Source organism: Ranitomeya imitator, chromosome 3 (assembly GCF_032444005.1).
Source record: "Ranitomeya imitator isolate aRanImi1 chromosome 3, aRanImi1.pri, whole genome shotgun sequence".
In the NCBI taxonomy this organism is placed as follows: Eukaryota; Metazoa; Chordata; class Amphibia; order Anura; family Dendrobatidae; genus Ranitomeya; species Ranitomeya imitator.
The window spans coordinates 548205061-548221011 of NC_091284.1; the positions used below are offsets into that span (position 1 = coordinate 548205061).

The 15951-nt window shown below is 44.7% G+C and overlaps 1 protein-coding gene across 2 annotated transcripts in view; it reads right to left on the minus strand.

Moving 5' to 3' along the window:
* TMCO3 (transmembrane and coiled-coil domains 3) overlaps nucleotides 1-15951 on the minus strand; it is a 101415-nt gene that overhangs the window by 36622 nt on the left and 48842 nt on the right. For both annotated transcript variants that reach the window (XR_011319337.1, XM_069757878.1), the window contains exons 4-5: nucleotides 5683-5868; nucleotides 5319-5447 (exon numbers count right to left, since the gene is read on the minus strand). Coding sequence is in view for 1 of the 2 variants with exons in the window: in XM_069757878.1 (XP_069613979.1) it covers nucleotides 5319-5447; nucleotides 5683-5868 (315 nt within the window). In the remaining variant the exon portion in view is untranslated. The remainder of the gene's footprint in view (nucleotides 1-5318; nucleotides 5448-5682; nucleotides 5869-15951) is intronic.

Sequence of the window (15951 nt, forward strand, 5' to 3'; positions counted from 1 at the left end):
AGCACTATATGGGGCACAGCTATAGGGCAATAATGAACGGCGCAGAGCACTATATGGGGCAGAACTATAGCGCAATAATGAACGGTGCAAGAGCACTATATGGCACAGCTATGGGGAAATAATGATCTATTTTTATTATTGAAATTCACCGGCAGCTGCTGCATTTTCCACCCTAGGCTTATACTCGAGTCAATAAGTTTTCCCAGTTTTTTGTGGCAAAATTAGGGGGGTCGGCTTATACTCGGGTCGGCTTATACTCGAGTATATACGGTACATATGTACATACATATTGTATATGAAAACCACCAAGAAAAAAATGATGCAACTGGTCAATTTTTTTTAGAAAAGAATCAATATAAACTTTTATTAATAACGATTAAAAACACAACATCAGACCAAATTGGGACAAAGAGTGAAACTGGAACACCCTATACATTCTGTGTGATACATAGGTGACTGACACAATCACCCGGCACAACAGCCAAATACCAGGTATCTATATAAATACGTGTGCTTAGTCCAAAAATGTGGACTGATACCAGCTGTAGCTGCTATACAAGTAATGGCATTATACAATCTTCTGCTATCCTAGCACTACCCGCTGGTACAGCTAAAACACACACCCCCACATAACATTGCTGCCAGAGGTCCCAATAAAAGCAGTATAATCAGCAACAAGTATTACCTCTATAGTGGGGGTACCAAGGTAAGGCGGGAGTCCGGGTGAAAGCGTCTGCCCCGATGCGCGTTTCGGGCCTAATCCTTTTTCAAGGGGCCTTCTACATATTGTAGAATACCCGATGCGTGAATATAGGCCACACAGTAAATAACACTGCCCACATAGTATATAACACAGCCCACACAGTATGTAACACAGCCCACACAGTATATAGCAGCCACGCAGTATATAACACTGCCCACGTACTATGTAACACTGGCCACGTAACATATAACACAGCCCATGTGATATATAGCAAAGCCCGCATAGTATCTAACAGTGGCCACGTAGTATATAGCATGCAGTATAGAACACTGCCCAAGTAGTATATAGCACAGCCACGTAGTATATAACACTGCCCACGTAGTATATAACACTACCCACATAGTATATAGCAGCCATGTAGTATATAACGCAGCCCACGCAGTGTAGAACACAGCCCACATAGTATCTAACACTGGCCACGTAGTATATAGCAGCCACGCGGTATCTAACACAGTAGGTGGGTAATTTCGCAATGCATCTCTGGGAACGGAAGCTGGCGGCAGGCGCGAGCGCATCGTCGGACTACGGAAGGCGAGACTAGCAGGTTTTTTGTGTTTTTTTTAATTATTTTTAACATGAGATCATTTTACTATTGGTGCTGCATAGGCAGCATCAATAGTAAAAACTTGGTCACACAGGGTTAATAGCGGCAGTAACGGAGTGAGTTACCCGCGGCATAACACGGTCCGTTACCGCTGGCATTAACTCTGTGTGAGTGGTGACTGGAGGGGAGTATGGAGCGGGCGCCGGGCACTGACAGCGGGGAGTAGGGAGGGATTAATCGGACTGTGCCTGTCGCTGATTGGTCGCGGCAGCCATGACAGGCAGCTGGCGAGACCAATGAGCGACGCGGGATTTCCGTGACGGAAGTTGCCGACAGAACGACAGACAGACAGACGGAAGTACCCCTTAGACAATTATATATATAGATAATAAACTTGTTGGCTATAATACACTGTTCTGTTGAGCTGCCTTTTTCCTGCCCGTGCGTTGAGTGAACTACTGGCCCATTGTAATGTAGCGGGATCTGCATCTATCCAGGTCGTGAAAGTGAAAACAGTGAGCGCAGAACCAAAGGATCTGTTTTCTTTAATATTACAGCAACAGTTGTGAAAGGTGAAATGTATCTATTTTGACTAGTTAACCATTTAAAGGCCACTCATAACAAGTGAGAAAGTCCTCATTCACACGTCAATATAGTTGCATCAGTATTTGTATACCAAACCAGAAGTGTCTTCAAAACATAGAGTTGTTAAAGGGACACTGTCACCTGAATTTGGAGGGAACAATCTTCAGCCATAGGGGCGGGGTTTTGGGGTGTTTGATTCACCCTTTCCTTACCCGCTGGCTGCATGCTGGCTGCAATATTGGATTGAAGCTCATTCTCTGTCCTCCATAGTACACGCCTGCACCAGGCAAGATTGCCTTGCGCAGGCATGTACTACGGAGGACAGAGAATGAACTTCAATCCAATATTGCAGCCAGCATGCAGCCAGCGGGTAAGGAAAGGGTGAAACACACACCCCAAAACCCCGCCTCCATGGCTGAAGATTGTTCCCTCCAAATTCAGGTGACAGTGTCCCTTTAATCTTTCAATTACAGTTTCTCCCTGTAAGTTGCACTACTGTCTTTGGCATTAAGGCTACATTCACACTAGCGTTGTTTGCTGTACGTCGCAATGCGTCGTTTTGGAGAAAAAACGCATCCTGCAAAGTTGCCCGCAGGATGCGTTTTTTCTCCATAGACTTGCATTAGCGACGCATTGCGACGTATGGCTACACGTCGCATCCGTCGTGCGATGGATGCGTCGTGTTTTGGCAGACCGTAGGCACAAAAAAACGTTACATGTAATGTTTTTTTGTGCGTCGAGTCCGCCATTTCCAACCGCGCATGCGCGGCCGGAACTCTGCCCCCTCTTCCCCAGACATTACAATGGGGCAGCAGATGCGTTGTCAAACTGCATCCGCTGCCCCCGTTGTTCATTATTTTCGCAGTTTGCGTCGGTACGTGGGGACGACACATGGCGACAGCCCCGTACCGACGCTAGTGTGAAAGTAGCCTTAAACGCTCAAGTGTGAATGAGGCCAAACTCTTCAGGGTCTACGATACGTCATATTTAAGGGGCTCGCACCAGTTTTTTGCCACTTAATCTATGACCAGCATAATGTAGAAACAGAGACCCTGATCTCAGCGTGGTGTTGCTTACTATGCTGCTTGCAGTAGTCTTCACACAAATCATAGTTTTATCACCAGGAGATTATCAGTGGAGGACTAGGTTATAGTTTTCTATATTCATGATCTCTACACAACCCCACCCCCGGCTGTTTTGTGCTACAAACAATAAAACCTGTGCATCACTCTCCCTGCCCAGGTCCCCTTAGTGTCTGTTATTGTCTGCAACGCTGCCGTCTCATAGACATTGCTGCCGCAGATCAGTCTGAGCGGCTTGTGTTGCTGAGCTCACTTATTTGTTGCAGCACTGTCAACGCAAAGTCCGCGCTATGGACAGGTAATAGCAGTAGTGGAGACTTGGCACTGGACCTGGGGAGGTTTTTTTTTTCCTTAAAGAGGTGGGTGTTTTTGACTGCAGCTGGGGCAGGGGTTTTCTAAAACTAGGAACCCCCTTTTTATGCATAACCATGGGAAGATTTATTCTTCCAGGTATGTAGGTGAAATGTAATGGCTGCCTTGCAAAGATTCTTGACAAATAAAATTTGGGCTTTTACATTATATTTGGCAGATGCACCAGGAAATGACATATCCCAAGGAATCCATGGGCCCCATGCACACGCGTACGAGTGTCCTTTGGTCCAGGCATACTTTTTTTACTTCTTTGCTAAGCTTTTTATATGGAGGAGCGCAGCACAAAATGTATACTGCCCAGTATACATTGCCTTACAGTGGGATCAATGGCTCACATATGCCACTATTGGTGGTCGCAAGAGAAATCTATTGGGAATTACTCCTTATTAATAATCACCTAAAGTAATACAGATTTAATTGTATAAGAACAGAAATCCCTGGGTCCAAATCCCATGAAGGACGACATCTGCAAGGAGTTTGTGTGGATGTCCTTAGGGTTCTTCGGTTTCCTACCACACCCCAATAGCCACTAGATCTTGGAATAATAATAATTTCCACAATTAGATGTGTTTAATAAAAATGTTCCTGTGCTGAGATATGTGGTGTGATCAGACCGTGTCCCTGTACGGTCAGACACGGCCATTACACAGCAGGAGCACATTTAGAAGATTATCTCAGCACAGGAGCATTTTATTTAAACACATCTATTGATTAAAATGAACTTTATTTGTGGTAATTTCACCTTTTTTCATCAGGGGTAATATAACAAGGTTACTTTCAGGCACTGAATATTCACGTGAGGCAGCGCCTGCAATAAATTATCTAGGACAGTGACCTCAAAAAGATAAGGGAGAGGCAGCGTCATGTTACCGACGGAGTTCTCCAGTGATACCGAAGATATATAGATGGGCTGAACGTATCCAAAATGTAGACAAATCTTTTAAAGGGAACCTGTCGTATGAAAAAAAAATGTGATTAACCTGCAGATATGGGTTTAATCTGCAGGTTAATAGCGCCCTGATCCTGTCCGGCGCCGGCATTTAGAGCCCCGCTGCCAGGAGGAAATGAACTCTAACGCTCCCAAGAGTGTTCGGTGTTCAGTGTATACAGAGCTGACTGACTGACAGCCGGGTTCATTCAATGCTGACGCGGTTACAACTGCTGATTATATATATATATATATATAATAGAGTTAACTTCCTCTCGGCAGCAGGGCAGGTTCAGATCGCTATAATCCTGCAGATTAACCTCTTATCTACAGATTAATAGCATTTTTTCATGTGACAGGCTTAGTTTCAAAATCCAAGGGAGCGTCAAAAGTGAAGATTTCTATATATTCACACATTTCCAGAGAGGAACAACACAAAGTTCAAAGAAAAGCTGCTCTAGCACTGTAAGACTGTGCAAAAGAAAGTGCAAAAATGCTGCTTTTTTCCAGTGTGCACCAAAATAAGCAAACGCTAATCTGTTCTGATTTGCATTTATTTTTATGCATTTTCTCTTTATGTTATGTTTGGGGATTTTTTTGGATTATTTATCCATCCCCCGTCTGTAATCCACATTTTTAATCTTTTTTGTTTGTCAGTGTCACTTTTGCTATTGAATAAATCATGCTTATTTACTTATTGGGTGCGCACTCTGATTTGCTGTGCAGTTTTTGCCTTTTTCTTTGTATTTCACAACTCCCCTTAAACGCAGCAAAAAAATGCTGAGCTCAACAACATCTTTAGACGCACAGTCGGTATGAGTTTCCATGAAATCACATCCACTTTGCTTGAACTATGAAACACAGCAGGTATCTTGCACAAAAACTGCAGCGTTTACACTTGGTGGGAACATGGCCTTGCAGGTTACACACACATTTAATAAAGCAGGCCATGTCCGTAAAGATGACGGTCCGGATTAATATTGAGCTACTGTGCAAATTAAAATCAAGGGACCCCAGAACGTTTAGCACAAACTCCTACATTACCTTTATACTGTTTAATCCAGATGGCCCCAGGAGAACGCCACAGATGATATAGCCAAACATCGTGGGCAGCCCGATCATCGTACATGCCCATCCACAGGGCAGAGACACCATTACTATGGACACAATATCCTATAGGACAAAAGACTCGGCCTCAGTAATAGCATCAAAAGCAAATTAGGAAAATGGCTTACACTAATCATTCGTCCAAAAGCGAGAAGGGATTTATCGAAATCTTGGCATGATCACCTCACGCTGAACTTGCAGAACATTAGTGATTGATCAGCACTGATTTTTCGGTCAAGCTTCTAAATATTAGTATACAGATGACTGGTATACAATAAGGCGTCCATTCAGGAGGAGGTACCTTGATAAAATGGTGGTCAGCGCGAGGTATAGTGGAATCCCTGGGTTTGGTCAAAATGTACTGGTTATTTTGAGAGTCGATCAGCATACTGAGTCCCAAGTCGTCCTCCACTTGGTGCTGGGATGTATTCCTCTTCACTTCATCCTCCTCTACCCTCAGGACAGCCTCCACATTTACACCACGCACCTATTTCCAATACAAACCCTAATTAGAGTGGTCCCATTAGGGCATATCAGTAAGCCAGGAATATAAAAGTGAAGATACTATGAAAGCTGTCAGGTTCATGGCCAATAATCCGATAGTGGAGCATGGCTTCAGGAGGGGACATAGGCTCCAGAAGGTCATGTGCAAGAACAGCATATGGGCCCTCTGCAGTCCAATAACTCATCATGACGCACAGTTCCACCTGCTGTGGAGATAGAATCGGGTCCCCTTACCTCTTGGGCCCAAATGGTATGTCTGTCCAGCGAGTGATAGAACCCAATGACGATCGAGATCATGACTAAGACCACCAGGTCGAAACGCGTAGATCATCATTAGGTTCTATAGCCAATGTGTACTGAGTGCTTGATACCATATACATGGATATATTTTTAATTTCTTTTCATTAAAAGTTACTTTTTACCTTCACCACTTGCTGGACCCACCTGCTTTTCTGTTGGATTCATTGTGGCTACTTCACCCCGGTCCGTGCCAGGTGTTTGGTGATCACACAGGAGGTCAAGATAAAAGACATGGTGAGCTTTTTTTTTTTCTCTACCAAATGGTATGCCCACCCTTAGGTGGCTTATAGAAAGCAGATCTAGGATTTACATTGGCTTGTTACGGAGTGCTGAGCGACTGTAGAAAAGTCAATCACCACCCTTACTGGCCCATTTACACAAACTGATGGGGACAGAACCACTATTGATAGGACGGTCATCTCCCCATACAGCGTCCTTGTTTGCAAGCCGATGGGGATTTCGATGCCACATAAATGAACAGATCAGCTGGCAAACGAGTGGTTTGCTTATTCCTCGGCGTGTTCTGCCTAGCCAATGATAGGAACAAAGAGTATAAATGGAAGTTAACTAAAGAAATATATCATCTATTTCATTCTAGTTTTAGAATTGGATCCAGACATGCAGAAGATAAAGGGGTTTGTTGTATTTTGTTTTAAAGTTGTGGGTAATGATTTTTTAGATTTGGTGGCCATATTGAGTTAGACTCTTCCGTCCATCTCATGAGTACGTGCGCTAGGTGACCAGTGAATTACATGAGAAATTTCAGTCTACTTGGCCACTTTTACCCCATGGGGGAGATGTCGTTGTGTAAAGATTGGAATTGATATCTGAGACGAGACCAACAGAAAGTACTCCAAACTTATCAAAGGGGTTCATGTGGTTAGATAAATCGGTCTAATTTTAAGACCACCTAAACTAACCTCATACCACCTATTAGTTCAATTACTTTGTACAAAAAACGCGAGTAACAATTTAGCACATGTTTTTGTACAGGGTGTTGGAGCATTAAGCTCCTTTCCTCCCAAACCATTCAGCAAGGCCCAGCAACCGCATCCATCAAGCCGCAAAATGTGTCTAAGGCCACTTTCACACTAGCGTTAACTGCAATCCGTCACAATGCGTCGTTTTGCAGAAAAAACGCATCCTGCAAAAGTGCTTGAAAGATGCGTTTTTTCCCCATAGACTTGTATTGACGACGCATTGCGACGAATTGCCACACGTCTCATCTGTCGTGCGACGGATGCGTCGTGCTTTGGCGGACCGTCGGGAGCAAAAAACGCTACATGTAACGTTTTTTGCTGCCGACGGACCGCTTTTTCCGACCGCGCATGCGCGGCCGGAACTCCTCTCCCACCTCCCCGCACCTCACAATGGGGCAGCGGATGCGATGAAAATCTGCATCTGCTGCACCCGTTGCGCGGCGCTTACAACGCTAGCGTCGGTAACCTCGGCCCGACGCACTGCGACGGGCCGAGCCCGACGCTAGTGTGAAAGAAGCCTAAAACACAAGAATGCAAGTCTTGGAAAACATCTTTATGGGCACAAATTACACCATCATTTTTTCACATTTACCCTCAAAAAAAAAAATGTGCCACCATTGAATTTGTTGCAGTCCAGTAAAATGTAATAAAACTGGCACCCCAAAAAGATCACAATATAAAACATCATGGGGAATATTTATTTACACATTTTATTTTTTTTTGGGACAGGGCAAACTTCGAGTGTGTTGGCGGTAGTTGAATGACTGCTGACCGGCTAAAGAGAAGCCAATCAGTTTTTGAACATAGCTTAGGAAGGCCTCCTATACTTCCTTTGAACACAGAACATTATTGCTCTCGGCAGCACATGTGCTGCTGAAAACTATGATTTTAAGTGACCTTACAGAGCATTTTTCTCATTCTTTAAGCTTGGAAGTCAGTTTATACTGGTCAGATATCAGGAAACTAGTGTTACTAGGAATGCTTGTTCCTGAAAAGGCATCCTTGCATTAGATGCTACTATAATATTGCACTGGTACTGCAGAAATTTAACTGGAGAGCGTGAACTAACATCTGGATGTAGTTTTTTAGCCCCCCCCCCCCCTCCCCCAACCTCAAATCATTATAGAAAACAGCACTAACTGCTTTGTGCCACCCCGTCTAAGGGCAAGGACCATAGCGATTTTACTGTGGATTTCACCCTACTGCCCTTGGATTTAGAAAGCGAAATTTGCTGCAGAAAATCCACAACATAATGATCATGCTGTGAATTCACAAATATTCCCAGTTACCTCAAATCCAGAGTGGAAAAATCTACTGCATGACCAAAAAATCTCCATTCATATGAATTATGCCGTACTTTGAACGTGACCCTACTCTCCAGGAATGATGGAGAATAAAGGAACACCGATTACCGCACCTTTAAAGCCTCAGCGGTTTAAAAACGGGAATATTTCAAGATTTTTTTTTTATATGTATAGATATATGAAAAAAAAGATGAATACTGCATACAAAATCTGTCTCTGGTCATACATCCCTCTAAAATGGAGCACACACAAAAAAATGCAAAAAATCTGGTGGCGTGATACAATCTTCTGGGCCTTTTGTTGTGTCCACATCTGTACCCGTTACATATTTCCAGCAGCAAATCCACAACATAATACAGTGGTAATATTGTACGGGTCATATTAAGACCCCTCAACCACACATTGCCAATATATTACAGAAATTGACCCCAGTACTGGGGATGTGAAGTCCCCATCGTGTCAATTTATGCTGCAGATTGTCGCTGTGGATGTCTCCCTATTATGCAAAATGAGGACGCTGGGGCAAATCCACAGCATTTCATCAATGGAATAACTGCTGGGTGTTAGTACTCTGAGGCAAGCTCTGCAAAAATGACAGTAGAAATTACCTTTAAAGGGAACCTGTCACCCCGTTTTTTCAGTAGGAGATAAAAATACCGTTAAATAGGGCCTGAGCTGTGCTTTACAATAGGGTATTTTTTGTCCCCTGATTCCCTACCTATGCTGCCGAAATACCTTATAAAAGTGTCCTTTTTCGCCTGTCAATCAGGCTGGTCAGGTCAGATGGGCGTGGTCACAGCGCTGTTTCTCCCCCACATCTTGCTTATGTTCCCGTTGGTGGTGTAGTGCTTCTCGCATGCGCAAGTGCCGAATGCACTGCGCAGCTGTAGAAAAAGAGCGCGCTCGCCGCTATTCAGCGGTTTTTCGGTGGGAGCGGCCATCTTCCTGAGGCCGCGCGTGCGCAGATGGAGTCTCCTGCTTCCCGGGGCTTCAGGAAAAAGGCTGAATAGCGGCGAGCGCGCTCTTTTTCTACAGCTGCGCAGTGCATTCGGCACTTGCGCATGCGAGAAGCACTACGCCACCAACGGGAACATAAGCAAGATGTGGGGGAGAAACAGCGCTGTGACCACGCCCATCTGACCTGACCAGCCTGATTGACAGGCGAAAAAGGACACTTTTGTAAGGTATTTCGGCAGCATAGGTAGGGAATCAGGGTACAAAAATACCCTATTGTAAAGCACAGCTCAGGCCCTATTTAACGGTATTTTTATCTCCTACTGAAAAAACGGGGTGACAGGTTCCCTTTAAGGGAGCAAGTTTTAATCAACTTTTACATTTTATCACTATGAACGTTAAACAAAAGATATAAAAAGGTGGAAACTGAGACAAGGATGGAAGCTTTAAAGGAAAAGTAACTTATAAAGTCCCAGAAGGATTATGTTAATACTCAGAATCAACTTAATCCAACAACCCCCTTAAAGGGAATCTGTCGACAGGATTTTGCAAACCAAACCTTTTAGATGTAGCTCTTGCAAAGACTAGTCCGTCCATTCATACATTTAGCTAACTAGTCCATTCCTCTGTTACTGAGAAATCAGCGTATAAATTGATATGCAAATGAGGTTGAAAGGGGTTTGCAGGTTTAGCACAAAAGTCTACATGCACTTTATGTGACTGCAGACTTGTGAATTCTCACATCGCGCACAGCACGTGCTGTCAGGATTCCCTGCTGTCAGGTGTCATTGTAAGTATAAAATGCATGCATACTCCAGGCCACATTCCGACTAGACATGCTCCGCCTAGCTCAATACAAATAAATTCAGCAAGGCTGCACTTGTCTAGTCAGAATATGAGTGGAAGTGTGTATATCGCATACTTGAGGTCACATGTCCGCTAGGCCTGACATATATAGTACATATACACATACATACATATCCTGGTTTCCTATTCTTTTGCATGTTTGTCACACTTAAACATATCAGATCAACAAACAAACATAAATATTAGACAATGCTAACACAAGCAAACATAAAATGCAGTTCTTAAATGAAGGTCTTTATTATTAACCCCTTCATGACCCAGCCTATTTTGACCTTAAAGACCTTGCCGTTTTTTGCAATTCTGACCAGTGTCCCTTTATGAGGTAATAACTCAGGAACGCTTCAACGGATCCTAGCGGTTCTGAGATTGTTTTTTCGTGACATATTGGGCTTCATGTTAGTGGTAAATTTAGGTCAATAAATTCTGCGTTTATTTGTGATAAAAACGGAAATTTGGCGAAAATTTTGAAAATTTCGCAATTTTCACATTTTGAATTTTTATTCTGTTAAACCAGAGAGATATGTGACACAAAATAGTTAATAAATAACATTTCCCACATGTTTACTTTACATCAGCACAATTTTGGAAACAAAATTTTTTTTTGTTAGGAAGTTATAAGGGTTAAAATTTGACCAGCGATGTGTCATTTTTACAACGAAATTTACAAAACCATTTTTTTTTAGGGACCACCTCACATTTGAAGTCAGTTTGAGGGGTCTATATGGCTGAAAATACCCAAAAGTGACACCATTCTAAAAACTGCACCCCTCAAGGTACTCAAAACCACATTCAAGAAGTTTATTAACCCTTCAGGTGCTTCACAGCAGCAGAAGCAACATGGAAGGAAAAAATGAACATTTAACTTTTTAGTCACAAAAATTATCTTTTAGCAACAATTTTTTTATTTTCCCAATGGTAAAAGGAGAAACTGAACCACGAAAGTTGTTGTCCAATTTGTCCTGAGTACGCTGATACCTCATATGTGGGGGTAAACCACTGTTTGGGCGCACGGCAGGGCTTGAAAGGGAAGGAGCGCCATTTGACTTTTTGAATCAAAAATTGGCTCCACTCTTTAGCGGACACCATGTCACGTTTGGATAGCTCCTGTGTGCCTAAACATTGGCGCTCCCCCACAAGTGACCCCATTTTGGAAACTAGACCCCCCAAGGAACTTATTAAGATGCCTAGTGAGCACTTTAAACCCTCAGGTGCTTCACAAATTGATCTGTAAAAATGAAAAAGTACTTTTTTTTCACAAAAAAATTATTTTCGCCTCAATTTTTTCATTTTCACATGGGCAGTAGGATAAAATGGATCATAAAATTTGTTGGGCAATTTCTCCCGAGTACGTCGATACCTCATATGTGGGGGTAAACCACTGTTTGGACACTCGGCAGGGCTCGGAAGGAAAGGCGCGCCATTTGACTTTTTGAATAGAAAATTAGCTCCAATTGTTAGCGGACACCATGTCGCGTTTGGAGAGCCCCTGTGTGCCTAAACATTGGAGCTCCCCCACAAGTGACCCCATTTTGGAAACTAGACCCCCCAAGGAACTTATCTAGATGCATATTGAGCACTTTAAACCCCCAGGTGCTTCACAGAAGTTTATAACGCAGAGCCATGAAAATAAAAAATAAAAAAATATTTTCTCAAAAATGATTTTTTAGCCTGGAATTTCCTATTTTGCCAAGGATAATAGGAGAAATTGGACCCCAAATATTGTTGTCCAGTTTGTCCTGAGTACGCCGATACCCCATATGTGGGGGTAAACCACTGTTTGGGCGCACGGCAGGGCTCGGAAGGGATGGCACGCCATTTGGCTTTTTAAATGGAAAATTAGCTCCAATCATTAGCGGACACCATGTCACGTTTGGAGAGCCCCTGTGTGCCTAAACATTGGAGATCCCTCAGAAATGACACCATTTTGGAAACTAGACCCCCAAAGGAACTAATCTAGATGTGTGGTGAGGACTTTGAACCCCCAAGTGTTTCACAGAAGTTTATAACGCAGAGCCATGAAAATAAAAAAAAATATATATTTTCTCAAAAATGATCTTTTAGCCTGCAATTTTTTATTTTACAAAGGGTAACAGGAGAAATTTGACCCCAAAATTTGTTGTCCAGTTTCTCCTGAGTACGCTGATACCCCAGTGGGGTAAATCACTGTTTGGGCACATGCCGGGGCTCGGAAGTGAAGTAGTGACGTTTTGAAATGCAGACTTTGATGGAATGCTCTGTGGGCGTCACGTTGCGTTTGCAGAGCCCATGATGTGGCTTAACAGTAGAAACCCCCCACAAGTGACCCCATTTTGGAAACTAGACCCCGAAAGGAACTTATCTAGATGTGTGGTGAGCACTTTGAACCCCCAAGCGCTTCATAGAAGTTTATAATGCAGAGCCGTGAAAATAATAAATACGTTTTCTTTCCTCAAAAATAATTATTTAGCCCAGAATTTTTTAATTTTCCCAAGGGTAACAGGAGAAATTTGACCCCAATATTTGTTGTCCAGTTTCTCCTGAGTACGTTGATACCCCATGAGTGGGGGTAAACCACTGTTTGGGCACACGTCGGGGCTCAGAAGGGAAGTAGTGACTTTTGAAATGCAGACTTTGATGGAATGGTCTGCGGGTGTCACGTTACGTTTGCAGAGCCCCTGGTGTGCCTAAACAGTAGAAACCCCCACAAGTGACCCCATTTTAGAAACTAGACCCCCCAAGGAACTTATCTAGATATGTGGTGAGCACTTTGAACCCCCAAGTGCTTCACAGACGTTTACAACGCAGAGCCGTGAAAATAAAAAATCATTTTTCTTTCCTCAAAAATTATGTTTTAGCAAGCATTTTTTTAGATTCACAAGGGTAACAGGAGAAATTGGACCCCAGTAATTGTTGCGCAGTTTGTCCTGAGTATGCTGGTACCCCATATGTGGGGGTAAACCACTGTTTGGGCACATGTCAGGGCTCGGAAGTGAGGGAGCACCATTTGACTTTTTGAATACGAGATTGGCTGGAATCAATGGTGGCCCCATGTTGCGTTTGGAGACCCCTGATGTGCCTAAACAGTGGTAACCCCTCAATTCTACCTCCAACACTAACCCCAACACACCCCTAACCCTAATCCCAACTGTAGCCATAACCCTAACCACAACCCTAATTCCAACCCTAACCACAACCCTAATTCCAACCCTAACCCTAAGGCTATGTGCCCACGTTGCGGATTCGTGTGAGATATTTCCGCACCATTTTTGAAAAATCCGCGGATAAAAGGCACTGCGTTTTACCTGCGGATTTTCCGCGGATTTCCAGTGTTTTTTGTGCGGATTTCACCTGCGGATTCCTATTGAGGAACAGGTGTAAAACGCAGCGGAATCCGCACAAAGAATTGACATGCTGCGGAAAATACAACGCAGCGTTTCCGCGCGGTATTTTCCGCACCATGGGCACAGCGGATTTGGTTTTTCATATGTTTACATGGTACTGTAAACCTGATGGAACACTGCTGCGAATCCGCAGCGGCCAATCCGCAGCCAAATCCGCACAGTGTGCACATAGCCTAATTCTAAAGGTATGTGCACACGCTGCGGAAAACGCTGCGGATCCGCAGCAGTTTCCCATGAGTTTACAGTTCAATGTAGACCTATGGGAAACAAAAATCGCTGTACACATGCTGCAGAAAAACTGCATGGAAACGCAGCGGTTTACATTCTGCAGCATGTCACTTCTTTGTGCGGATTCCGCAGCGGTTTTACAACTGCTCCAATAGAAAATCTCAGTTGTAAAACCGCAGTGAAATGCGCAGAAAAAAACGCGGTAAATCCGCCATAAATCCGCAGCGGTTTAGCACTGCGGATTTATCAAATCCGCAGCAGAAAAATCCGCAGAGGACCAGAATACGTGTGCACATACCGAAACCCTAACCCTAACCCTACCCCTAGCCCTAACCCTACCCCTAACCCTACCCCTAACCCTACCCCTATTCTAACATTAGTGGAAAAAAAAAATTTCTTTATTTTTTTATTGTCCCTACCTATGGGGGTGACAAAGGGGGGGGGTCATTCATTATTTTTTTTATTTTGATCACTGAGATATAATCTATCTCAGTGATCAAAATGCACTTTGGAACGAATCTGCCGGCCGGCAGATTCGGCGGGCGCACTGCGCATGCGCCCGCCATTTTGGAAGATGGCGGCGCCCAGGGAGAAGACGGACGGGACTCCGGCTGGATCGGTAAGTATGATGGGGTAGGGGGGACCACGGGGGGGGGGAATCGGAGCGCGGGAGGGGTGGAACGGAGCACGGGGGGCGTGGAACGGAGCACGGGGGGGCTGGAATGGAGCACGGGGGGGTGGATCGGAGTGCAGGGGGGGTGATTGGAGCACGGGGGGTGATTGGAGCACGGGGGGAGCGGACAAGAGCACGGGGGGGAGCGGAGCACTGGACGGAGGGGAGCCGGAGCAGTGTACCGGCCAGATCGGGGGGCTGGGGGGGCGATCGGTGGGGTGGGGTGGGGGCACATTAGTATTTCCAGCCATGGCCGATGATATTTCAGCATCGGCCATGGCTGGATTGTAATATTTCACCAGTTATAATAGGTGAAATATTACAAATCGCTCTGATTGGCAGTTTCACTTTCAACAGCCAATCAGAGCGATCGTAGCCACGAGGGGGTGAAGCCACCCCCCCTGGGCTAAACTACCACTCCCCCTGTCCCTGCAGATCGGGTGAAATGGGAGTTAACCCTTTCACCCAATCTGCAGGGACGCGATCTTTCCATGACGCCACATAGGCGTCATGGGTCGGATTGGCACCGACTTTCATGACGCCTACGTGGCGTCATGGGTCGGGAAGGGGTTAAGGAAAAAAGAAATCCAAACCTAGAGGGCCCTGTGTGAAAAAGTGTGATTGCCCCCTAAACCTAATAACTGGTTGGGAAACCCTTAGCAGCCATCACTGCAATCAGGCATTTGCGATAACTGGCAAGGAGTCTTTTAAAACGCTGGAGGAAAGTGTGGCCCACTCATCTTTGCAGAATTGTTGTAATTCAGCTACACTGAAGGGTTTCCGAGCATGAACCCACTTTTTAACCACTTAATCCCATATGACGTACTATCCCGTTGAGGTGACCTGGGACTTAATTCACAGTGACGGGATAGTATGTCATATGCGATCGGCCGCGCTCTAAGGCGAGAGCACGGCCGGGTGTCAGCTGACTCCTGGCACATTAACCCCCCCGCAACACTGCGATCAAACATGATCGCAGTGTTCCGGTGGCATAGGGAAGCATCGCGCAGGGAGGAGGCTCCCTGCGTGCTTCCTTGAGACCCTCGGAGCAATGCGATGTGATCGCGTTGCTCAGAGAGTCTCCTACATCCTCCTCCCAGCAGGCCCCGGATCCAATATGGAGGCGGGGCTGCTTCCGGGTCTTGCAGGGAGGTGGATTGCAAGTGTCCCTGCAGTGCCTGTCAGATCGCTGCTCTGCAAAGTGTCAGATCAGCGATCTGACCCTATAACAACGCTTTATTATCATACCGCCAAACAAAAAGTGGAATAACACGCGATCAAAAAGACAAATATAAATAACCATGATACCGCTGAAAACGTCATCTTGTCCCGCAAAAAACGACCCTCCATACAGCATCATCAGCAAAAAAATAAAAAAGT